This window comes from Salvelinus sp. IW2-2015, linkage group LG1 (genome assembly GCF_002910315.2).
Source record: "Salvelinus sp. IW2-2015 linkage group LG1, ASM291031v2, whole genome shotgun sequence".
Lineage (NCBI taxonomy): Eukaryota > Metazoa > Chordata > Actinopteri > Salmoniformes > Salmonidae > Salvelinus > Salvelinus sp. IW2-2015.
In genome coordinates this window covers 28,288,267-28,313,777 of record NC_036838.1, presented here as the reverse complement: position 1 = coordinate 28,313,777, position 25,511 = coordinate 28,288,267, and the positions used below count along the sequence as shown (strand labels likewise).

At 42.7% G+C, this 25,511-nt stretch overlaps 1 protein-coding gene across 1 annotated transcript; it reads right to left on the bottom strand.

The window, feature by feature from the left end:
• Positions 1-9: 9 nt before the first annotated feature.
• On the bottom strand, positions 10-25,511 carry slc6a11a (solute carrier family 6 member 11a). Its single transcript, XM_023987964.2, has 14 exons — positions 25,137-25,511; positions 23,387-23,521; positions 22,382-22,522; positions 20,425-20,515; positions 20,047-20,179; positions 19,669-19,803; positions 19,101-19,204; positions 18,458-18,582; positions 17,964-18,076; positions 17,710-17,847; positions 15,113-15,215; positions 1,859-1,959; positions 1,519-1,689; positions 10-1,247 (listed from the first exon to the last, which is right to left on the bottom strand). The coding sequence occupies exons 1-14, from the start codon at positions 25,321-25,323 to the stop codon at positions 1,125-1,127; spliced, it is 1,800 nt and encodes a 599-aa protein (XP_023843732.1). The 5' UTR covers positions 25,324-25,511; the 3' UTR covers positions 10-1,124.

Genomic DNA, 25,511 nt, shown 5'->3' with positions numbered 1-25,511 from the left:
AATGTTTTTTTAGACAGCAGTGGCTTCTTCCGTGGTGTTCTCCCATGTACACCATTCTTGTTTAGTGTTTTACGTATCGTAGACTCGTCAACAGAGATGTTAGCATGTTCCAGAGATTTCTGTAAGTCTTTAGCTGACACTCTAGGATTCTTCTTAACCTCATTGAGCATTCTACACTGTGCTCTTGCAGTCATCTTTGCAGGACGGCCACTCCTAGGGAGAGTAGCTACAGTGCCAAACTTTCTCCATTTATATACAATTTGTCTTGCACATCAAGGCATTTAGAGATACTTTTGTAACCCTTTCCAGCTTTATGCAAGTCAACAATTCTTAATCTTAGGTCTACTGAGATCTCTTTTGTTCGAGGCATGGTTCACATCAGGCAATGCTTCTTGTGAATAGCAAACTCAAATTATGTGAGCGTTTTTTTAATAGGGCAAGGCAGCTTTAACCAACATCTCCAATCTCTTCTCATCTCATTGATTGGACTCCAGTTTTTTTTATTTTACCTTTATTTAACTAGGCAAGTCAGTTAAGAACAAATTCTTATTTTCAATGACGGCCTAGGAACAGTGGGTTAACTGCCTTGTTCAGGGGCAGAACAAGAGATTTGTACCTTGTCAGCTCAGGGATTCAAACTTGCAACCTTTCGGTTACTAGTACAAAACCCTAACCACTAGGCTACCCTGCCGCCAGGTTAGCTGACTCCTGACTCCAATTAGCTTTTGGAGAAGTCATTAGCCTAGGGGTTCACATACTTTTTCCAACCTACACTGTGAATGTTTAAATGATGTATTCAATATAGACAAAAAAATATATAATAATTTGAGTGTTATTAGTTTAAGCACACTATGTTTGTCTATTATAAAGATCAGATCAAATTTGATGACCAATTTATGCAGAAATCCAGGTAATTCCAAAAGGTACACATACGTTTTCTTGCCACTGTGTGTATATATATATATATATATTTTTTTTTTAAATTACAAAAATAGACAAAAAAAAGGCTTGTTTCCCGGACACATATTAAGCCTAGTCCTGGACGAAAAAGCATGGTCTCAGTCCCACTAGGCTTAATCTGTGTCTGGGAAACCAGCCCGAAAAGTAGTAGTAGAACAGTCAGTCTATAGATTATTGCTGTATGTCTTCTCATCGTCAGTAACATGATCCAGAGCATAGAGACCTACCATCTCCTCCTTCATCATCATAGGAAGGTCATCTGCTGGCCGACAGATTGTCTGGAGGCGCTTGGGAGCAAAGGGATCTCAAAGTAAGTATAATCAATGTGCTTCAAAAGTATTCTTACAAATCTCAGAATAGTGCATAAACTATATGCTAGAGATGAAAGAACCAGATGAAAGGTCCCAGCCTTTCCGATCAGATTAATTTTATTTAGCCTTTCTAATTTACATTTTCTAGATTGTTAACTTTGTAAATATGACAAAGTGCAACAACAAGAATTTGATGCAATCATTCACACTTTTAAATGTTCCAGGGAAAACTTCCCATCATACTGACCTGCCAGAAAGTCCCTTTGCCCCGGTACAATTTGTAGACCATGGTGATGGGGATGAGAGATAGGGAAGACATAGCCAGGAACCAGCCTAGCCAGTAGGCCCACCACGGGTACACATATGTGTTGTTGAACTTCAAAGGGCTGTACTTCAGCAGGGAGAATACAAAGGTTCCCTTGAAGAGAGAAAAGAAGATGTCAGAAATATGTTGTTTCATTGTTGTTTTGATTATGTCTTGCCTTGCCATTGATAGACAGCAGAAAGTTTTGTAAGCATAATTGCAGTTGTATCCATAAAAAAGAATGAATGAAATAATGATAAAAATGGACTGGGTTTAAACTCACTGTGCAGATAGTAGGGGTAATGTAGAGCCAACAATACTTGACCAGGGAGGAGGGCCTATAGCCAATCATGTCCTCAATGTTGTCACAGAAGCGTTCAGCGCCTTCGAAAGAGACAGACATGTTACAGGATGTAACGTGCATGKTAAGAATTGGGAAGCAAGTACAGGGAGTGCATTTCATAAAAGTTACATGGAACAAAACAAGAAACACGAGTAGCGTACAGACATGAAACATATAAACAGAAACAATAACGCCTGAGGAAAGAACCAAAGGGAGTGCCAGATATAGGGGAGGTAATCAGGAAGGTGATGGAGTCCAGATGAGTCTCATGAGGCACAGGTGCTTGTAACGATGGTGACAGGTGTGTGTAATTATGAGTAAACTGGTGACAATGAGCGCCAGAGAGGAGCGGGAGTAGACGTGACAGTACCACCTCCCTGAGGAACCCGACTAGCCGACAGAGGCACGGGAACCCGACGAGCCGGCTGAGGTGCGAGAACCCGCAGAGCCGGCTGAGGCGCGAGAACCCGCAGAGCCGGCATGAGGCGCGTGAACCCGCAGAGCCGGCATGAGGCGCGTGAACCCGCAGAGCCAGCTGAGGCGCGAGAACCCGCAGAGCCGGCATGAGGCGCGTGAACCCGCAGAGCCGGCATGAGGCGCGTGAACCCGCAGAGACGGCATGAGGCGCGTGAACCCGCAGAGAAGGCTGAGGCGTGGGAGCTCGATGAGCCCGTGGGATCCCGACAATCCGACTGGGGCATGGGAGCCAAATGAGCCAGCTGAGGTACGGGAGCCCGACCAGCTGAGGTATGGGAGTCTGACGAGCCAACAGTTGCGCGTAACYATGGTGACAGGTGTGCGTAATGATGAGTAAACTGGGGACAATGAGCGCCAGAGAGGAGGAGCGGGAGTAGACGTGACAGTACCCCTTCCCTGACGCATGGCTCCAGCCGCAGGACACCGACCAGAGGGACGGTCCCAAGGACCAGGGTGGTCGTTTCTGTTGAGACACGGGAGCCCGACGAGCCGGCTGAGGCGCGGGAAGCCACAGAGCCGGCTGAGGCACGTGTACCCACAGAGCCGGCTGTGGCGAGTTGCTTCAGCAGCCGCCCTTGGACCTGACGTCACCAGTAAAAAAGCAAAAAAAATACAATTAATCCCTGTTGCTTCCCTTTGGTGAGGCGTTATTCTGTAACGTGTATGCTAAGAATCGGGAAGCAACTACAGGGAGTGCAAATTTTATAATAAATGAAAACTAGTACAAAACAAGAAACACGAAAAGTGTACAGACATGAAATCGAGTCAATAATGCCTGGGTAATGAACCAAAGGGAGTGACTGATATAGGGGAGGTAATCAGGAAGGTGATGGAGTCCAGGTGAGTCTCATGAAGCGCAGGTGCYCGTAACAATGGTGGCAGGTGTGAGTAATGATGAGTAAACTGGCGACAACGAGCACCAGAGAGGAGGAGCGGGAGTAGACGTGACAGAAGCCCACTTTAAATCGTATCTTTTTAACTAGCTCTTCTGTGTGTTTTTTAAACGTTAGATCTTTATCAATCCAAACGCCCAGATATTTATAGGCGGGAACACACTCGATGAGAGAACGATTCCAATTAGTAAAAGTGTAGTCCATCTGAGACATTTTTGCGTGAATTATAGAATAGGCAAATCAAAATATATTTTATATTTGAGATTCTTCAAATAGCCACTCTTTGCCTAGATGACAGCTTTGCACACTCTTGACATTCTATCAACCAGCTTCACCTGGAATGCTTTCCCAACAGTTTTGAAGGAGTTCCCACGTATGCTGAGCACTTGTTGGCTGCTTTTCCTTCACTCTGCTGTCCGACTCATCCCAAAACATTTCAATTTGGTTGAGGTCGGGGGATTGTGGAGGCCAGGTCAACTAATGCAGCACTCCATCACTCTCCTTCTTGGTAAAATAGCTTTTTTTATGAGTAGGGAACGGTCAACGGTGTTGAAGGCTTTGGAAAGGTCTATAAATAAGGCAGCACAATGATTTTATGATCTAGGCAATTTAACACAACATGTAAAACAAGCATAGACTTAAAAGTGTTATGTCCAAATCTAAACCAGACTGGTTCACATTCAGAAAAAAGTGAGAAAGTAAATAAATTAGCTGTGAGTTGGTCAGGGATTCTAATACCTTGGCTAGGCAGGTTGAGAACTTCAAGTTCCTTGGTGTCCACATCACCAACAAACTATCATGGTCCAAACATACTAAGACAGTCGTGAAGAGGGCACGACAAAGCCTATTCCCCCTCAGGAGATTGAAAAGATTTGGCATGGGTTCTCAGATCCTCAAAATGTTCTACAGCTGCACCATCGAGAGCATCCTGACTGGTTCCATCACTGCCTGGTATGGCAACTGCTCGGCCTCCGACCACAAGGCACTACAGAGGGTAGTGRGTATGGCCKAGTACATCACTGGTGCTAAGCTGCCTGCCATCCAGGACCTCTACACCAGGCGGTGTCAGAGGAAGGCCCTAAAAATTGTCAAAGATAATCAAATGGCTACCCGGACTATTTCCTTTGTGTMCCCCCCCAACTCCTCTTTTACGCTGCTGCTACTCTCTGTTGATCATATATGCATAGTCACTTTAACTATACAMTCATGTACATACTACCTCAATTGGCCCGACCAACCAGTGCTCCCGCACATTYGCTAACCGGGGCTATCTGCATTGTGTCCCGCCACCCACAACCCGCCAACCCCTCTTTTACGCTACTGCTACTCTCTGTTTATAATATATGCATAGTCACTTTAACCATATCTACATGTACATACTACCTCAATCAGCCTGACTACCCAGTGTCTGTATGTAGCCTCGCTACTTTTATAGCCTCGCTACTGTTATTTTCACTGTCTTTTTACTGTTGTTTTTATTTCTTTACTTACCTATTGTTCACCTAATACCTTTTTTGCACTATTAGTTAGAGCCTGTAAGCAAGCATTTCACTGTAAGGTCTACACCTGTTGTATTCGGCGCACGTGACAAATAAACTTTGATTTGATTTGATCATTGCATAATGCAGAAAATGCACGGGAGTTCAGGGGCCTTGTTTTAACAAAGTTAACCTGTTAACCTTCACTGTAGTGCCCAAAATATCTTTCAAGCTGTCAGGCATTCCCTTGGCAGCAAGAGCCTCTCGGTGGTTGCTGCAGTGTACCCAAGTGGCGTTGGGAGCAACTGCTTGCACGCGCGTTACCTCTCCACTGTGTCTCCCTGTCATGGCTTTTGTGCCATCAGTACAGATACCAACTCATCTTGACCACCAAAGTCCATTTGATGTCACAAAGCTGTCCAGTACTTTAAAAATATCCTCTCATGTTTTCCTTGTTTCCAGTGGTTTGCAGAAGAGGATGTCATCCTTAATTGACCCCCCATAAACGTAACGGACGTAACGGACATATACCAGGAGCTGTGCCAGGCCCGCCATGGTCTGTTGACTCAGCTGTAACGCATATAATTCACTGGCTTGTATGTGAAGCAGTAATTGTTTCAAAACATGTCACTGATGCGTCGTGAAACAGTGTTGTTTGATGAAGTCATTGTCTGTATAGTTTTTGGGCCTTTTCCCCCAGCATTGTCCCAGCCATATCCGCAGCAGCAGGAAGAATTAAGTCCTCCACAATAGTATGGGGTAGCTCACCATATAAGACGCTTCTAGCCCCTTCTTATTAATGGTATCTATTGCTTTTATACATGTCTTACTACTCGAAAGTCATCTTTATTCTCGCTCAAAAACTCCCGTGGCTTGTTTTTTTACATTGTCATGTTTCGTTTCTATATGTCTGTGCAAGAGTGAAGGTTTCCCGCGAAAGAGTAACGGTTAATGCGATTGGATGTTCATTATTTGACTAGGCTGCCTGTATTTGACATTGTGTTGRTATTTCGCTGAACACTYGATGGTTWAATTTWATTTTTGTCAGTGAAACAAGGCTACTCAGGCGAGAAAAAAACCTCACCCAAATGTATAGGCCCATTGGAAAATATAAATGTACTGTTTGAAAATGTGATTCACATTTTTATTTGGCGTACCCCCGACGGCATTGTGCGTACCCCGTACCCCAGTTTGGGAATACCTGATATAGGGGACAGATCAGAGTGACAGCAAGTCGCAAACATGTAATGGTTGAGTGGCTGGCCTTGTCCTTTTGATCTGTTTGTCCCTGTAGTCARTGTCAGTTTAGAAGCCTTTGTCAAGGCTTGCAAGTGATATAAAACACCAAATATCAGTTGGTATGCTGTAATATATAGTTACATATTCACTATTAGCAATTCCTGAATAGATTTTCAATACAATTCAACAATAACGTACTGTATTGTTGTTTTGCTGTATATTTAATGCTGCATACTATAAATGATGGTGCATTGTAGAAAAGTATTGTGAGAGGGGAAAGAACCGCTGGCTCATTAACATATTTTAAYGCATGCCTTGAAAGTGGCTATATTTGTTCCACCCGGTTAGTGAGAGTCCTGTATRAATTTAAGTGATATGTGTTAGTAGTTCCCTAACAATTCAAAATGTATATAGGGGACAGATCAGACTGGCAGTGGATCTTAAAACCTCTACAGGATCGGTCGGGACGGTTGAGCTAACGTAGGCTAATGTGATTAGCATGAGGTTGTAAGTAACAAGAACATTTCCCAGGACATAGACATATCTGATATTGGCAGAAAGCTTCAATTCATGTTAATCTAACTGCACTGTCGAATTTACAGTAGATTTTACAGTGAAAGAATACCATGCTATTGTTTGAGGATAGTGCACAGTTATAAACCAATTAGGCACATTTGGGCAGTCTTGATACCAAATGTTGAACAGAAACGCAATGGTTCATTGGATCAGTCTAAAACTTTGCACATACACTGCTGCCATCTAGTGGCCAAAATCAAAATTGCACCTGGGCTGGAATAATACATTTTGGTCTTTCTCTTACATTTCAAAGCTGATGGTACAAAAAAAAATACAAAAAAACACGTTTCTTTGTATTATCTTTTACCAGATCTAATGTGTTATATTCTACTATATTAATTTAACATTTCCACAAACTTCAAATTGTTTCCTTTCAAATGGTATCAATAATATGCATATCCTTGCTTCAGGTCCTGAGCTACAGGCAGTTAGATTTGGGTATGTCATTTTAGGTGAAAATTGGAAAAAAAGAGTCCGATCCTTAAGAGGATTTATTAAACCTATAATGGTTGAATATTCAACCATGTCCATTTGATCTGTTTTACCCTGTAATCACGGACAGTTTGGAAGCCTTTGTTTAGGCCTCTAGAAGTGCAAGTGATATAAAACACKTAGTATTAATATGCTGTAATATACAAATGCCTAGCAGCCAACCTACTTGCTCCAATCCCTTGTAATAAGGGGTTGGAACCAGTTTAGGGAACAGAATTAAAAAACAGAAAATAATACAATTATTTGAGGAACAGAATTAGAACCGGGATCTATATTTTTCTGGAACAGAACCGTTATTTTAAAAGCAATGGAACCGGTAAATAACATTCTTTAATGTTACAAGCCTTTTTTTCCAGTCCCACAAAAATCACAACAAAGTTCCTATGCAAGCCCTCACTCTGTCACTCAAAAGTATTCTAGTGTCTGCCTGCCAGCTGGAAATCTTTGCCAGTGTGTGTGTGTGTGTAAACTGCCTGGCCCTTCCCCTCCGAAGCATTGCTTATTATAGCCTACTGACGACATTACAAATGTGATTAAAAAATTAGGAAGAGAGATTTTTAAATAGTGAGGAATGGATTAACTTTTTCAYAATGTAGTTAAGGATACTATAATTATCACGTTCCACATTGGATTTATTAACTACAGAAAGGTAAGTTGTGTTTTAATTCTAGTGCTGCTCTGCACACACAAGATTGTTAGCTCTGATCCAACGTTAAGCCAAATCTCTGAAGTTCAAAGACATTCAAAATTCCTCCATWGAAGCCTAATTCCGGTAAATCATGTCATAACAAGATGCCCAGCACTTCAAGCCAAGCCTCCAGTCGCATCTCACACCCTACACTTGTCTGTCCATAGTGACTGGCAGCACAGTGCACAGTGTGTGTGTTTGTCTTTCATTATGATTCAATTAAACCATGCTGTTACGGCAAAATACAATTTGCTCTTAACGACTTCCCTATAAAGATGAAATCACTTACCCACTCCATAGCAAGCTGCTCGATCCGCACTGATTGGTGAAGTAATTTAATGTCGAGCTAAATGTTTAAAAAAAATCTATGTCAGAGGTTTCAAAAGGAACAGAAAAGAACGATATAAAGCAGAACTTTTTTTTTGGTTCAAACCATTTCAGAACTTTATTTTGCTGTTCGGAACAGTGCAATGAAAAAAACATGTTTTACGAATTACAATTTGTATTATATGTTACGAATTTACTAAACGTACAACATGTTACGTTTTTGCAAAACGTATGGTATGTTACGAATTCTAGCTAGGTGGCTAACTTTAGCTAGTTTATAAGTTAGGTTAAAGGGTTAAGGTTAGGGTTAGGAGAAAGGGTTAGTAAGGAGTTCTTAACGTTTTGTACACTCCGTGTACAATTGAATATAGGATGGAAAAGATTTGTTTACGTTTCTACCTGAAATATTCCACACACTTTCAACGTATACATAGTTCTGATGATTATGTTGAAATTAAATTGATGTAACAACCTGTTAGTCAGGTTAAGTCAATGTATTCAAGTTTAAGTTTTACCCCTATTTCAATATTTACAAACGCTGGTTGAAATGAGATGAAAGCAGTACTGGTTGATGACTTTWAAAAAAATCCWATCTATTTTCCACGTTGATTCCACATCACAATACGTTGACCAATTACTTTGAAACAACGTTGATTCAACCAGTGTCTGATCAGTGGGTATCCTGTGTCACGTCTACTCCAGCTCCTCCTCTCTGGCGCTCGTTGTCGCCAGTTTATTCATTATTACGCCCACCTGTCACCATCGTTACGTGCACCTGCGCCTCATTAGACTCACCTGGATTCCATCACCTTCCTGAATCCCTCCCCTATATCTGTCACTCCCTTTGGTTCTTTCCTCAGGCGTTATTGTTTCTGTTTAATGTCTGTATGCTAGTCGTGGTTCTTTGTTTGTTCCATATACCGTTATTTATTAAATGCACTCCCTGTACTTGCTTCCCGATTCTTAGCATACACGTTACAGAATAACGCCTTACAGAATAACAGGGATTTTCTTTTGCTTTTTTTTTACTGGTGACGTCAGGTCGAAGGGCAGCTGCTGAAGCAACCGGGGTTATCTCAGCTGGCTCGTCAGGCTTCCATGCCTCAGCTGGCTTGACAGGTTCACAAGCCTTGGTTGGCTCGTCAGGCTTCCATTGCCGAAGCTACCAGGAATGCCTCAGCTAGCTCGTCGGGCTTTCATGCCTCAGCTGGCTCGACAGGTTCTCAAGCCTCAGTTGACTCGTCAGGCTGTCATTGCCAATGCTACCGGGYATGCCTGAGCTGGTTCGACAGGTTCTCAAGTCTCGGTTGGCTCGTCAGGCTTCCATGCCTCAGCCGGCTCGCCGGGATCCTATGCCTGAGCCAGCTCATCAGGCTCCCGCGCCTCAGCCGGCTCGACAGGTTCCCGCACCTCACCCGTCTCTACAGGTTCCCGCGCCTCAGCTGGCTCTACAGGCTCCCGTGCCTCAGCCGACCATAATTCTATCCTCCTGATTCCTGCTTACAAGCAAAAATTTAAGCAGGAAGCACCAGTCACTAGATCAATAAAAAAGTGGTCAGATGAAGCAGATGCTAAGCTACAGGACTGTTTTGCTAGCACAGACTGGAATATGTTCCGCGATTCCTCTAATGCCATTGAGGAGTACACCACATCTGTCATTGGCTTCATCAATAAGTGCATCGATGACGTCGTCACCACAGTGACCGTACATTCATACCCCAACCAGAAAACATGGATTACAGGCAGCCTCCGCATTGAGCTAAAGGCTAGAGCTGCCGCTTTCAAGGAGCTGGACTCTAACCCGGAAGCTTAAAAGAAATCCTGCCATGTCCTCCGACGAACCATCAAACAGGCAAAGCATCAATACAGGACTAAGATCGAGTCGTACTACACCGGCTATGACGCTCGTCGGATGTGGCAGGGCCTGCAAACCATCACAGACTTCAAAGGGAAGCACAGTCGAGAGCTGCCCAGTGGCACAAGCCTACCGGACGAGCTAAACTACTTCTATGCTCGCTTCGAGGCAAATAACACTGAAACATGCATGAGAGCGCCAGCTGTACCGGAAGACTGTGTGATCACGCTCTCCACAGCCAATGTGAGTAAGACCTTTAGACAGGTCAACATTCACATGGCCACAAGGCCAGACGGATTATCAGGACATGTACTGCGAGCATGCGCTGACCAACTAGCAAGTGTCTTCACTGACATTTTCAACCTCTCCCTGTCCGAGTCTGTAATACCAACATGTTTTAAGCAGACCACCATAGTGCCTGTGCACAAGAACACTAAGGTAACCTGCCTAAATGACTACCGACTCCATCACCTTCCTGATTACCTCCCCTATATCTGTCACTCCCTTTGGTTCTTTCCCCAGGCGTTATTGACTCTGTTTCTGTTTCATGTCTGTACACTTTTCATGTTTCTTATTTTGTACTATGTTCAATTTATTATTAAATGTGCTCTCCCTGTAGTTGCTTCCCAATTCTTAGCGTACACGTTACAGCTTCTGTAAAAAAAAATATGATATGAGACACCAAACCTGTTCACAGGGATGGTTAACTCTCAAAGTTCCAATAGTCCATACTGGTCTAGGTAGATCCACTTTCAGTTTTAATGTGCAGTTGCCATACCAGACGGTGATACAAACAGTCAGGATGTTCTCAATGGTGCAGCTGTAAAGTTCCTAAGGATCTGAAGGGCCATGCCAAATCGTTTCAGCCTCCTGAGGGAGAAGAGGGACTACCGTGCCTTCTTCCCGACTGTGCTGGAGTTAGAGGACATTGATGTGTACACTGAGGAACTTGAAGCTCTTGACCCTCTCCACTGCGGCCCCYTTGATATGGATGGAGGTGTGCACCTGCCCCTGTTTCCTGTAATACATGACAGCTCCTTGTTCTTGCTGACGTTGAGAGAGAGGTTGTTGTCCTGGCACCACACTGCCAGGTCTCTGACCTCCTCCCTGTAGGCTGTCTCATCGTCGTTGGTGATCAGGTCTCCCACTGTCGCACCTTCAGCAAACTTGAATTKGTTTTTAACTGACTTAACTGACTTGCCTAGTTAAAWAAATACAAATAAAATACAAATAAAAACGTGATGATGGAGTTGGAGTTGTGCATGGACACACAGTCGTGGGTGAACGGGGAGTACAGGAGGGGCTAAGCACACAKTCCTGGGGGGCCCCGTGTAGCATGACGTTGAAATGAGGTCAATTAAAATACGTCTAGTTAAATCTCAAATTCAACATACACTGAAAAAATAAATACGCAACATGTAAAGTGTTGGTCCCATGTTTCATGAGCTGAATTATAATTTTCTTTACATCCCTGTTCGTGAGAATTTCTCCTTTGCCAAGATAATCCATCCACCTGACATGTGTAGTATGTCAAGAAACAGCATGATCATTACACAGGTGCTGGGGACAATAAAAGGCCACTCTAAAATGTGCAGTTTTGTTAAACAACACAATGCCACAGCTGTCTCAAGTTTTGGGGGAGTGTGCATTTGGCATGCTGAGTGCAGGAATTTCCACCAGAGCTGTTGCCAGAGAATGTAATGTTCATTTCTCTACCATAAGCCACTTCTAATGTCGTTTTAGAGAATTTGGCAGTACGTCCAACCGGCCTCARAACCGCATACCACGTGTAACCACGCCAAACCAGGACCTCCACATCCGGCTTCTTCCCCTGCGGGATCGTCTGAGACCAGCCACACGGACAGCTGATGAAATTGTGGGTTTGCAGAACCAAAGAAGTTCTGCACAAACTMTCGGAAACCGTCTCAGGGAAGCTCGTRTGCGTGCTCGTCGTCCTCACCAGGGTCTTGACCTGACTGCAGTTTGGCGTCMTAAATGACTTCAGTGTGCAAATACTCACCTTCGATYKCCACTGGCACACTGGAGAAGTGTGCTCTTCACGAATGAATCCCGGTTTCAACTGTACCAGGCAGATGGTAGACAGCTTGTATTGCATCGTGTGGGCGAGCGATTTGCTGATGTCAACGTTATGAACAGATGGTAGCAATGGGGTTATGGTATGGGCAGGCATATGCTACAGACAACAAAGACAATTGAATTTTATAAATAGCCATTTGAATGCACAGAGATACCGTGATGAGATCCTGAGGCCCATTATTGTGCCATTCATCCGTCGCCTTAATCTAATTTTTCAGCATGACAATGCATGGCCCCATGTTGCAAGGATTGGTACACAATTCCTGGAAGCTGAACATTTCCCAGTTCTTCCATGGCCTGCATACTCACCAGACACGTCACCCATTGAGCGTGTTTGGGATGCTCTGGATCGACTTATACGACAGCGGGTTCCAATTCTCTCCAATATCCAGCAACTTCGCACAGCCATTGAAGAGGAGTGGGACAACATTACACAGGCCACAATCAACAGTCTGATAAACTCTATGCGAAGGAGACGTGTCGCGCTGCATGCCAAAAATGGTGGTCAACAAGTCAGTTCATAAAATTTCTGCCCTGCTTGAGCTGCCACGGTCAACTGTAAGTGATGTTATTGTGAAGTGGAAACGTTTTGGAGCAACAATGGCTCAGCCGTGAAGTGGTAGGCCACACAAGCTCACAGAATGGGACCGCTGAGTGCTGAAGCGTGTAGCACGTAAAAAATCGTCTGTCCTCGGGTTGCAACACTCACTACCGAGTTCCAAACTGCCTCTGGAAGCAACGTCAGCACAAGAACTGTTGGCCGGGAGCTTCATGAAATGGGTTTCCATGGCCGAGCAGCCGCACACACCATGCGCAATGCCAAGTGTCGGCTGGAGGGGTTTAAAGCTCGCCGCCATTGGACTCTGGCGCAGTGGAAATAGGTTCTCTGGAGTGATGAATCACACTTCACCATCTGGCAGTCCAAGGACAAATCTGGTTTTGGCGATGCCAGGAGAATGCTACCTGCCCCAATGCATAGTGCCAACTGTAAAGTTTGGTGGAGAAATAATGGTCTGGGGCTGTTTTTCATGGTTCGATATAGGCCCCTTAGTTCCAGTGGAGAGAAATCTTAACACTACAGCATACAGTGACATTCTAGACAATGCTTTGCTTCCAACTTTGTGGCAACAGTTTGGGGAAGGCCCTTTCCTGTTTCCGCATGACAATGCCCCCATGCACCAAGCAAGGTCCATAGAGAAATGGTTTGGCGAATTTGGTGTGGAAGAACTTGACTGGCCTGCACAGAGCCCTGACCTCAACCCCWTCGAACACCTTTGAGATGAATTGGAACACCGACCTCGAGCCAGGCCTAATCGCCCAACAGTGCCCAACCTCACTAATACTCTTGTGGCTGAATGGAAGCAAGTCCCCGCAGCAATGTTCCAACATCTAGTGGAAAGCCTTCCCAGAAGAGTGGAGGCTGTTATAGCAGCAAAGGGGGGACCAACTCCATATTAATGCCCATGATTTTGGAATGAGATGTTCGGCATGCAGGTGTCCGCATTCTTTGGGTCATGTAGTGTATCAGTGTAACCAACAACATATCAGTGTAATTTCAACCACCCAGTCAATGTTCCCTCTAAGCGGCCACACACCTCCTCCAGGACTGCCGCGCAGAAGAAATGCCAGCCCTTACAAAGACGCAGGAGATTGAACTTCACAGTTCGCCCCATTAGTTTGCACRATAGATCAAAGTTTTCTCTAATGTGATCTAATCAACATAATATCAGCCTCTTTTCAATGCAACAAACCAAACCAAATTGAACTTTGCAAGATTGAGTCTGTGATTTTGTTGTAGTCAGCCAGAGTGCATCGAAGTAGAATTCTATTGACCCTAGCCCACGAGCAGTCTTTCAATCACCCGCCAGTGGATGCCCTTTTCAGATCAGGGCGCAGAGCCACGCGTGTGCACATTTGTTGATGTTCTTTGCTAGTTAGCGAGTTATTAGCCCAGGAATTACTTCTTCCTACAAGAGCACAAAACGTGTACATTTCAAACTGTCTTTGAAAAGCGAGTCAGGAAAAAAAGCTTGTTTATTTATATTAAAGGGACAATGTTGTATTTTGAAATAGGCTTGATTATGCAAATAAGCCAATAGGCAGAGGGTAGCCTACATTGTCTCGTTCTCGGTATAATAATAATAATAAATTATTAATTTGAAGTGGTCTTGCATCATGCAAGATAATACAATGCAATTACAGTCACATAATTACAGTCACCTATTTACAGTCACCTATTTGGCCCATGGTGTTACAGACCAAGTAAAAATGCATTAATTAATGTCAAGCCCTGCATAATCTAAAAAAGTTTTTAAAGGTCTCATGATGGAATGTAGGCTTTTTTGAACACTACATATGCTGCTGTAGGCTATCATCATCAGCTATTTCCATGTGAAAATGCTAATGTATTTGCCACTCTGATAGACCTACATTATGCTCAAATAGCTACAATAGCCTATTGGCTACAGTCTAAAACGGTAACTTAAAGTGGGTATAGCCTCAGTTTTCACTGTAAACACAAGCCGGAAGTTGCACAGAATTCTCACAATATTCAAGTTTCCGCTCACAAGACCTGAAATGTTCTCAGTGCCAAAACTAATTAGAGGGAACATTGCACCCAATAAACAGTATATTGAATATAGGATGAAAAATACTTTGGTTTCTATGTGGAATTTTCTATGCAATTTCAACGTATAGATAGTTCTGTTGATTATGTTGAAATTAGATTGATGTAAGAACCTGTTAGTCAGGTTATGTCAATGTATTTAAGTTYAAGTTTTACCATACTTTAAATGTTTACAACACTGGATGAAATGAGATGAAAACAGTACCGGTTGAGGACTTTTGAAAAATCCTATGTATTTTCCACGTTGATTCCATGTCACAATATGTTAACAAATGACGTTGAAACAACATTGATTCAACCAGTGTGTGCCCAGTGCGTACTCATGTCCCTTTCAGGACTTTCAATTATTTTTAATTTTTATAGTGAGAGAAAATCTGTAGAGGAAGCTAGATTTGCATATGTATGTGTTTGCCCATGATTACATAGTGTAATTTCTCTATTCTTACCATATATCCATCCAATACTGAGTGACTGGCATATGGAGAGGAGCAGCAGAGTGGCACCACTGCACACATAATGGTCAAACAGCTGGATGATGTAGAGGCCACCCTGCGAGAAAAAAAAAATGAGGCTTCAATATACAGTACAATCAATGTTTACAGATCTACAGTGCATTCGGAAATTATTCAGACCCATTGACATTTTTTATGTTACAGCCTTATTCTAAAATGTATTAAATTAATCTGTCACGACTTCCACCGAAGGTAGTTCCTCTCCCTGTTCGGGCGGCGCTCGGCGGTCGGCGTCGCCGGTCTACTAGCCATCACCGATCCCTTTTTCCTTTTCTGTTTGTTTTGTCTTTGGTTCTTTCACACCTGGTTTCATTTGCCTTAATTTCTGTGTGTATATATTTACCCTGTTGCCTGCCTAGGTTTGTGCGAGATAATTTTTTTATAGTGATGTAGCTCGGTGAGGTTATGCCCTATTTCTTGTTTTCACGGATTTAACAAGAGTGTGTTATTGTCGGAGCTTTGTTTGTTCCTCRGTGCGTGAGTACGGGTTCTCTGTTGTCGAGGGCYTTTTACTTTTGGATTGTGCCATACCTTTATTGGTGGACTTGCCTATTAAAGTACGCTTCTCAGACATCTCTGCTCTCCTGCGCCTGACTCCTTCACCTACCTCCTAACGCAACATTGTCAKATAATCGAAATTGAGCTCAGGTGCATCCTGTTTAATTTGATCATCCTTGAGATGTTTCTACAACTTGATTGGAGTCCACCTGTGGTAAATTCACACACCTGTCTATATAAGGTCCCACAGTTGACAGCCATGAGGTTGAAGGAATTGTCCGTAGAGCTCCGAGACAGGATTGTGTCGAGGCACACATCTGGGGAAGGGTACCAAAACATTTCTGCAGCATTGAAGGTCCCCAAGAACACAGTGACCTCCATCATTCTTAAATGGAAGAGGTTTAGAACCACCAAGACTCTTCCTAGAGCTGGCTGAGCAATCYGGAGAGAAGGGCCTTGGTCAGGGAGGTGACCAAGAACCCGATAGTCATTCTGACAGAGCTCCCTTAGTTCCTCTATGGAGATGGGAGAACCTTCCAAAAGGACAACCATCTTTGCAGCACTCCACCAATCAGGCCTTTATTGTAGAGTGGCCAGACAGAATGCACTCCTCAGTAAAAGGCACATGACAGCCCGCTTGGAGTTTGCCAAAAGGCACCTAAAGGACTCTCAGACCATGAGAAACAAGATTCTGTGTTCTGATGAAACCAAGACTGAACTCTTTGGCCTGAATGCCAAGTGTCATACATGGAGGAAACCTGGCACCATCCCTACGGTGAAGGATGGTGGTGGCAGCATCATGCAGTGGGGATGTTTTGCAGGGACTGGGAAACTAGTCAGGATCAAGGCAATGATGAACGGAGCAAAGTTGAGAGAGTTCCTCGATGAAAACCTGCTCCAGAGCGCTCAGGACCTCAGGCTGGGGCGAAGTTTTCACCTTCCAACAGGACAACGACCCTAAGCACATAGCCAAGACAATGCAGGAGTGGCTTCAGGACCAGTCTCTGAATGTCCTTGAGTGTTCCAGCCAGAGCCCGGACTTGAACCCGATCGAACATCTCTGGAGAGACCTGAAAATAGCTGTGCATTTTCCATTTCCATTTGTGCAAAAAGCTTATTTCTCTCAAATTTTGTGTACAAATTTGTTTACATCGCTGATAGTGAGCACTTCTCTTTTGCCAAGGTAGTCCATCCATGTGACAGGTGTGGAAAATCAAGAAGCTAATTAAACAGTATGATCATTATACAGGTGCACCTTGTGCTGGGGACAATAAATGGCCACTCTATAATGTGAAGTTTTGTCACACAACACAATGCCACAGCTGTCTCAAGTTTTYACGGAGCGTGCAYTTGGCATACTGTCTGCAGGAATGTCCACCAGAGCTGTTGCCAGAGAATTTAATGTTCATTTCTCTACCATAAGCCAATGTCGTTTTAGAGAATTTGACAGTACGTCCAACCGGACTCACAACCGCAGACCACGTGTAATGTCCACATACGGCTTCTTCACCTGCGGTATCGTCTGAGACCAGCCACCTGGACAGCTGATGAAACTGAGGAGTATTTATGTTTGTAATAAAGCCCTTTTGTGGGGAGAAACTCATTGGGATTGGCTGGGCCTGGCTCCCCAGTGGGTGGGCCCATGCCRTCCCAGACCAACCCATSGCTGCGCCCCTGCCCAGTCTTGTGAAATCCATACTTTAGGGCATAATGAATTTATTTAAATTTATTGATTTCCTTATATAAACTGTAACTCAGTAAAATCCTTGAAATTGTTGCATTTTGCGTTTATATTTTTGTTCACTATAGTTATTGTAATACACAACCATAAAGGACTTGGATCAAAAAGTGCTACCCAGATCCACCCTTTTATTGCCATTGTTTTGAAGTTATTTAACTAAGGTGCTTCAATTTATGTTCGTGATATTATATGTTCAGATATCAGAGAACCACCTCTGTAGTCACACAACAACAACTACAACAACAGTCTGAGAGCTGGTGTGCAGTGGAGACCTGTGTCTGTGACCTCTCACCTCTGTGACCATGATGAGTCCGACCAGGTAGCAGCAGCAGCAGATGAGCAGCAGCAGCATCTCCCTCCGGTAGCCTTTTCTGATGAGGTTTGGGTAGATGTCCGTTACTGAGGTCATTAGGCTCTCAAGGCCGACAAACTGGGGAACATGAGAGAGGGCAATGTACTGTACATGGAAAGGGAAGGTAGAGGAAAGAACAGCAGGGACAAGACACCCAGGTGGAGGTGTTGGTGGAGGGCGTGGTGAGCTCTAACCTGGCCGTCCACTCCCAATAGGATGATCATGGTGAAGAAACAGACAGCCCAGAACTGAGGGCAGGGGAGCAGGGACACTGCCTGGGGGTACACTATGAACACCAGGCCAGGACCTGCAGCAGGGCAACAAGGAAAACGTTATAGAATATATGTACCCAAACGTAATTTGAATCAACGCAATTGCGCATTAAATGCAACATTCTCAGTAGGATGAGCCTAGGATGTTGATATTTGTTGCTTACTGCATTCGTTTTTACTAAACAGTATGTTCTAAATAGTATGTAGTACGATTAGTACACAGTATGTTGTTTTAGTAAGTAGTAGGCAAGACYTACAGTACTTCGGACACAGCCAGTGCTTTTACCAGACGAGGTAGACAAAAATTAAGTTCAGATGAGGAAAGTGGGCAGTTATGTTGTCAGACAGTATTTAGGTTGATCAGGAGCATAATAAGGAGTCACACCCTTGTAGATGAATGTCCTTTAGAGCCTCACCTGACTCAGCAACCACAGAGATGTCCACACCCTGTTCRRSAGCCATATAACCCAGTATGGAGAAGATGGCAAAACCAGACACGAAGCTGGTCCCACTGTTCAACAAGCACAGGTAGAAGGAGTCTCTGCAAGGCACGAAACAGTGTTCAACCTTTTTCAACACATGATATAGTCATCCTCTTTAACATGCAGTGTTGTCATTGGCAAGGGTCTAATAAGATGTAAATACAGGTGATTAACATTCATGGCAATTGAGGTAGTGTTGTGACATGACATGTTGTGCCATGAATCCTCCTGGCGTACTGTATTTGAAGGAGACAACTTTTATTATATGCTCTGAAGAGATCTTGACCTGCAGTGTTTACCAGATGAAACCCTGATGTACGCAGCTTGCTGTCGAAACATTATTCAGTGACGAGAATGAATGCATCAGAGCCATGAGATTGTGCAGCTTTTCTTTTCTAAGTGTTCTACTCCTCCAGCCAGAACCTCGCCTACCCAGATGTGCCTTTTTACTGTCTCCAGACTGGCTGAAGAAATCTTGTGGCTATGGATCCTCATGGCACTGCTAAATAAGCCAACTATGCGAGATCTTCAATGTGCCACYTTTTTTATTAAACCCACAGCCTAGTTGTAAACTCACTTGTAACAGTTGTTGTTGTATTTGTTGTAGCTTCCAAGAGAGGTCAGGTAGCCCAGGCATATGGCGTAAGAATAGAATATCTGCGTTCCTGCATCCATCCAAACCTTATTGATGAACAAACAGACAAAGAAGACTTCAACTGAAGTTATAAACTGAACATGTCACAACAGAAATGTATACCAGTAAGATGTGGTGAGAATAGAGAAAGACTTAGAGGGCTGGTTCCTTGGACACTGATCAAGCATACTCCTGTACTAAGACTCAATGGCCTTGTGGTTAGACAGTTCTCCCTGAMATTGCAAGGTTGGGAGATCAATCCCTGGCTGTGTAAAAATGGGACCTGATGTGTTTCTGCTTGCTACTCAGCTTTGAGGAGATAGATTGGGGGTAAGGCCCTGTGATAGACTAACATCCTGTTTAGGGGGTGTACTTGTACATCAAGCTGCCTKATGTGACAGGAGATACAGTAGGCTCCTGTTCCTATGATRTTTTTAGTCCAAGACTAGGCTTAATCTGTCTGGGAAACTGGCCCATAGATTTATACGACAGATTATACTACAGATAGTACCTGTGGATCAGCTAGCCGTGTTGTATTGGGATACAAGTAGTAGAAGATGCCATCTTTAGCTCCTGGAAGGGTCACTCCTCTGACTAATAACACCACTAGCATGACATAGGGGAAGGTAGCCGTCACGTACGCTGCCTATGAATTAGTAGTAGTACAGGGTTAGTACAATACAGAAAACACAACATAGCCACACATACCGGTATTACCACACTAACGACAGACCCATTGTCTCACCAAGTAACTTTACAGCTACAGAAAATAACCGTTTTTTTTTCAGTTTTTTTGTTATTTTTGACCTCTGATTTTAAATTTGATTGAGATTGGAATGATGCATAGTTATGAAACTACTGTCTGACTACAATATCTTATAACCCTCACCTTCCCAGTAGACTTCACTCCTTTCCAGACACAGAAGTAACAGACAATCCATGACAGTAGAAGACACAGAGCCAGCTCCCATCTAATACCTCCCAAGGACTCAATCCCATCTGATATCCGTAGCACTCGCCGCCTGTAAGGAGAAATGGTTGACACTGCAATACATTTTGATTCCGAGAGAAAATGTATTGTATGTAAATGTGTTGCAGTCTATTGTAGTTTATTGTATTCTTATAACAACAATTTAAATATTATGATACAACTCCCTTTAAACAAAATAAGACTATGGTACCTTATTCATTTCTCATGTAAGTAGTCAAGCATCTAATCATGAAAGATGCAGTGGTGAAAAAAACACAGCATTAATTATAGACTTACTGCCAAAACTCCACAACGGAAGATGACGAATTCAGGAGAGAACCAGTCCAATTGCTGCTGGCATTCTTGATGCCAAATGTCACACAAGCATCTGAAATACATTGAAGTCTAGTTGTAGCATGTTAGAAACTTGACAGCTTTAAGTGGATATGCTAGCTAATATCCAGACCCTCTTAATGTGATTGACTCAAAAGCGACTTGTAAATGCTAAACGCAATGGGGCAGAATGATCAAACCTGGTTTGAATAGGACAGTTCTAGCGTCTGTTTACTTTTTTAAAAAGAGAGTGGGTCTTTCCACGAGAAGAGTGCACCAATATTGCATTTTAATATAGACCACATGGAGAATTCAAAGTGTCACATTTCACCCTCTATCTAGGAAGATTTTAACCCACCTAACCCCAACATTTCTCCAAGTTTTCACCATCATTGCAATGCTCTAGGTATTTTGTTGTGTTTACAAAGTAATCTATGAAGATGATTATTTATTTAATGTGATTAGTGATTCATTTGCATCTGTCCCTCATTTTAAGGTCAACCCTGTTACGTGAACTGATTTCTCAATTTAATATAGTGAAACTAGTCCTTTTAAAATATTTTTTTTTCAAAAGTAACATCTAATAGTCAGATCATAGCGTAAAAGCAGGTGAGCTGGTTCTACTCTTTTTGGCAATTTTCTGGTTTTTAGTGGTGGAAATCTGAGCGGGTTGAGCACAACGTGTCAACCCTGTTGCCCATAAATTAGCCTCTGCTGAGTCCCCAACAACTGGATGTTCCGGTTTTCAGGGGAAATGGAAAGAGAGCCTGTGTACATTAACAAAAGCTTTTGGAGAATAACAAGGCAACACTCCATCTTAACTCCTCCATCAAATTTGCTGGTTTAGTTGAACAGTGCAGAAGTCAACCTCCCCCAACAGTTGTTTTTCTTCTTGTCAAGACCAGTATGTAGGGGATTTAGTTTCAGGCGTTTCTTTTACAGCTGCTATGTTAGGTTACCCGTAGATAGACAGGCTAGAAATGTTTTTTCAAAATCAATAAAATGCCACTCCCTGTTGCACACAAGCTTCCATTCTCCCTGTCACAAGGGGATTTATGACTGATTTAAGATTAAATCATTAACCCTGTTCATTTATTTGGCACTTAATAGGAACATACTATAATCATTTGTTTTTGTATGTAACCTCTTGAGATGCGAAGTTTATGAAGTTGAACATGTGCTCTTTATGACAGAGGGCCAACATTTGGGGAAATCAAACGTTTTTTAATATTTTTTTTATCAAACGTATTTTTTTTTTTACACTTCTCAAAAAGCACCGAATTGGKGGAACGCCCAGAGTACATTTGAATGTACTTAATTCAATCTGAGCAAAGAGGTCCAATGACAAGGTAAAAACGTTGATGTGGGAGGGGGGGAGTGGTAGTGAGAGGTAGAAGACAGCCCACAGCAGAAAGCACCCCTCCCCCACTATTCTCACTGTTTCGTCTGTCTTCACTGTCTTCTCTTAGACTGTCAGAAGGTGTTCACCTGAACACACTGACTGTTCATGATATCCACTGAACTATTGTGCCTGCAAGCAGTTGAGAATTTTGGGTGGTTATGACTGGTTGAATTTTTGTGATYGATGTTACTTGTTTGCAGTACTCTGTGTTTTACAACCAAGCTACGAAGGTAGTCGCTTCTGCAATGATTATCGAATGCCCTGTTTGATTTCCCCCAAAAGGGACATTTTCTCACGGACATTACCTGCAACGATTACTATTATCCCACAACTGAAAATATTTATTTCATATATGTTTTTAATTTCAATAATTTTTTAATACGTAGACCATATAACGTTTTTTAAATCATTTTATCAGTCAGTCAGTGGGCAGCTGGGGCCCGTTTCAATCGAAACCTATGAAACATAGCAGTTCGCCTCTGCACCAAGTTTCAGTAGAGTCACCAGTACTGTAAATACCTGTGTTCCAGGCATTGTTGCAGTTGGCCCATGGCAGGTCAACAGCGAAGGATGAGAACAGGTAGAGGAAAGCCCACGCCAGAATCACAATGTAGGTCATACATCCATATATAGTAATCACTTGGGCGGCATAGCCCATTCCTGATGAAGACAAGAAGAGAAACATATCAACATGCTGATAAAAATCAACAACCTAACATGATTTTCCCATTTACCTTGGTTGTATTTGATTCCCCATGACAGATTGAGTCAGATTTACCACAGGGCCCCATTCATTCTGAAAATATGTRTAAAATCCAATCAATTTGTGTTACAAGTACCCTTTCTGAATGCTGTTTGATTTGCATTTTTGGAAATAACTTTTTTTATCCCTTGAAAGTTAGTGTGCTTGCGTCAGCTGTAACTCAGACTCAGTTGGTAATAGTGTGGCTCTAGCAATGCCAGGGTCATMGGTTCAATTCCAAGGGTCTGCTAAATGGCATATATTATTTTTAATTCAAAATGTTTAATAAAAATGTAATGCAGACTGGGTCTTCAGAAAGGGACACTGTTGTAATATGAGTTAGATATATGAGTTAGTGTTTTAAACATATTCTCAGAATGGGAGAGGCCCTATATAACTGCACAGACATCTTAATGAATGAAGATCACGAACCAATTTTTTGCTTTGTGTCTCAACGCAAATAACGAACGCACACCCTATCATAGAGCCTACTCACTCTACTGTAAGTCTCACTCTACTCTTCATTGCTGTGTGCCTTATTTAACTTAAATAACGTTTCAACTATACATAGATGCACCATCATCTTTTAACTTCACTGTGATGTAACAAYACCATGCTACGCACGTCTACATTATGACATTATCCGTGAAGCAGATAATAAAGGCTCATCCTGCCAGAGTGTTTGTCACAATGATAACAATGTAACTTACCTGTGCTGCGGCAAAGGCATTTGAAAAAGTAACTTTTAACTTAAGTGTACAGGACTGTACAGAAAAACTCACCTTCAAACACCGGGCAGATCTTTCTCCAGCAGGTGATGCCACCCTGGCTGGTGTACTGGCCCAGAGCCGTCTCCAGGATGAACAGAGGGATGCCACAGGTCACCAGGTACAGGATGTATGGGATGAAGAATGCCCCTATAGTACAGGAAGGAGTCATATATATTAGGCCTCCATACAATGCTTAATGTTCATCTATTTTCAAACATTAAACTTTAGTTGACACAAATCTTTTGTGACAGCCTTAATATAGCTGATTTGGTTCTGGGTGCTGAGATTAGTTGACACTGACAGCCTACATAGTTCTCTGTATCTTTCACCYTTACACATCTGAACAATCCCATTTTGATCTGGCTCTCGTGGATCACACCCTCAATGTGGCTCTCATAATATACCCGGTTTTAGTAATCACATTCCCGTTGCCTGCGACAGATGTCCTCTCAGACGGGTTCAACCTCCATCAATACTGAACAGGTCACGCCACTGATATCTAAGTCTAGTGTCAACTAACTCCCTCCATCTGAGAGACACCAAGCAAACCAAGAAAACTGCTGAAAGTGCAGTGTGGAAAATTATGGAAAGGTATAAATCCTCCTCATTCAACAATCATCAATATTATTTGAAATTGTGACCATGCAAGGTGAATGAATGTGTACTTAGTTATCGCATAGTGATGGGAATGAGAAACCAGCACAATGACCATGGGGTCATCTGTGTTCACACAGTTCCCAGGGGGTTTCACTAAAGTATTTGGATGCAGATTTGGTTCTTTGTGTCATTTCAAGGAGCTTTATATTAGCTAAACAAAAAAACAATCCTCCTCTTTCCTCTTTTTGCCTGATTTAACATCTGACCAGGGAACAAATCAACAACGCATTTGTAAACAAGAGAGAGAGAATGTGGAATAGGATAGGATAATTGCATCATCGTAATATTATAATTATGCTCTCACAATCAAACMTTTTATAAAAAACTTGGATGTAATGTTATTAGGAATGGTATATGTGTTATAAAACATTATATTTTCTAGTATCTATTGTATAATTTCACACAAGTTAAGCCTGTAGTATACACTGTATTATAAACTGTATTATAAACTGGGTGTTTTGAGCCCTGAATGCTGATTGGCTGACAGCCGTGGTATATCAGACCGTATACCACGGGTATGAAAAAAACATGTATTTTTACTGTTCTAATTACGTTGGTAACCAGTTTGTGGTTTGGGTTGGGCCTAAGAACAGCCCTTAGCTGTGGTATATTGGCCATATATCACACCACCTCGGGGAAAAATATAACATAAGATCAAATATATTTTGGGTTAATTTTCATGTTCTCTGTGGTGACACTGAAAGATATTTAGGTACAACACGACAATACATTTAGGACTTGCCTGTGAGTCACAAAGTAAAAAACTGTAACTGTTAAATAAAAAAATAAAGACAGAGCTGATGACTATATTTACAGTATTTTCATGAGCCGTAACCAACTCTTAGCTAGCAGACTGGTTCAATGTAAGAATAGCTGTTATGAAAGACTAGATCAGCTGCAACATACCTCACACACCTATTTCTTATTTTCACTAAACTGACCCATAAATATGGTAAGTATTTTGGAAGTTCTGAAGAAGATTTTGGAAGTTCTAAAGAACCTTTTTCAAGGGACTGACCTCCTTACCCCCCACCGACCCCACAAAAAGTATGTAATGTATGCACATATTTAACCAACAAGCAAAAATAAGACTTTGTTGACTCACCCCCACCGTTCTTGTAACAAAGATAGGGAAATCTCCATACATTTCCAAGTCCAATAATAGCGCCAGCCACAGTTAGAATAAACTCCATTTTGCTATCCCACTGGCCGCGCTCCTTCACACTTTGTTGGGTGTCCTGCACCGTCCCTGGGAGAGTCTCATGCTTGCCTGCAGAGCGAGAAGCAGCCATCCTGCGAGTGAGAGAGAAAGYGTTCGGGAGGCAAGTTCCGCTGGTGGAGTCAATGGTTGGTGCAATTGTCTGCTGCTACTGGAGCTTTTATGGATAACAGCACTGTCAAGATGCCAGCTGCTTCTGCCTGAGGGGGGACCCAAAGACATGTGGACTAGATAGTTGAATGAGAGCTGCACCTTTAGTGT